We start from the raw sequence: 1,255 nt of genomic DNA, 5'->3' as shown, positions 1-1,255 counted from the left end.
GTAGGGGGGTTGTAATTGTGTGGGTGAGCTGTAGCGGAGGGGAGAAAGAGGAGAGGGTATGCGGGTGGGGAGGGGCGAATGGCGAAGAAGAATTGTTATATATATCCACTGTACAAGGGACATGTAATCTACAGACGCGGCGCCCATTGTACGTTTCTCTTTATCGCGCAGTCTACAAGGCGGATGTGGAGCAGCTGATGGATCCTCAGGATTCCCTCTCGGAGAAGAACCGTGGGGCCAGGGCGGTCATCATCCTCGTCCCCGTTCGACTTGGCGGAGAGCATTTTAACCCAGTATACAAGCAATGTATTAAGGTAACCGGGGTCCGTTATTCCGTGTGGGTGGGCGCCGGCGGTTGGCTTGGTTCTTTGTCATGTGGTGGTCGTTTTTTGGAGAGAATCCAGGAGATGCAGAAAAGTAAGATTGTGACACCAATGGTTCTGTAGTCCGAAAAACAAGTTTGAGAAGTATTTTTTGATGTCGCCGTCTGCCCGCAAAGTAAACCTACACCCAGGGCTGGATTTCCCACAAGGCCCGGCCTCGGGGCAGCGGGGAGTAGAAGGGGCAGCGGGGATTAGAAGGGGCATCGGGGAGTAGAAGGGGCATCGGGGAGTAGAAGGGGCAGCGGGGAGTAGAAGGGGCATCGGGGATTAGAAGGGGCAGCGGGCATTAGAAGGGGCAGCGGGGAGTAGAAGGGCAGCAGGGGTGTGGAGTTCCTATCTCCCGATGCCGGGGACATGCAGTTCCGGGAGCCGGGCGGGGAGTTGTTCTCTACATTTAGCCCGGCTTTGGGCAAGCAGAGCTCAATGTACAGCGGGGGGAAGCGGACGCTTGTTTTGTACAAGTGATCCCGGCGATGTCTCTGAGATCACTTGTATGCAACCTGCGGGTCTGACATTCTCCATGGGGGGCGGGGCTTTCACGTAAGTCTGCGTCGATTGGTTGATTCTCCATATTGAATGTCTTCCCTCCAGGAGTTCCTGCAGATGCCGTCCTGCCTGGGCATTATCGGTGGAAAGCCGAAACATTCGCTGTATTTCATTGGCTACCAAGGTCTGTGCTGACGCCGGCTCATGTTTTATGGCTTTGGATTGGATTGTTACTTTGTATTCAATGTTTCTATTTCTATAGATAATCATTTATTATATCTGGATCCCCATTACTGCCAGAGCCACCTCGACACCAGCAAACGGGACTTCCCATTGGAGGTGAGAGATCTCTGTGTATTGGGGGGAGGAGGGGAGAGGTCGGCGTG

The 1,255-nt window shown here is 53.9% G+C and overlaps 1 protein-coding gene across 1 annotated transcript in view; it reads left to right on the top strand.

The window, feature by feature from the left end:
- The window catches only part of LOC108804019 (cysteine protease ATG4D-like), a gene marked incomplete at both ends in the record, with an annotated part of 9,705 nt that extends 8,497 nt beyond the window's left edge, over positions 1-1,208 (top strand). The window contains 3 exons of the mRNA XM_018575789.1: positions 172-314; positions 975-1,053; positions 1,132-1,208. Coding sequence (XP_018431291.1) covers positions 172-314; positions 975-1,053; positions 1,132-1,208 — 299 coding nt within the window. The remainder of the gene's footprint in view (positions 1-171; positions 315-974; positions 1,054-1,131) is intronic.
- Positions 1,209-1,255: the final 47 nt, after the last annotated feature.

The sequence above is a fragment of the Nanorana parkeri genome, unplaced genomic scaffold, assembly GCF_000935625.1.
Source record: "Nanorana parkeri isolate BGI_ZX_2015 unplaced genomic scaffold, ASM93562v1 scaffold4793, whole genome shotgun sequence".
Taxonomy (NCBI): Eukaryota; Metazoa; Chordata; class Amphibia; order Anura; family Dicroglossidae; genus Nanorana; species Nanorana parkeri.
The sequence above is the reverse complement of the archived record's forward strand: the minus strand, read 5'-3'. Positions and strand labels throughout refer to the sequence as shown.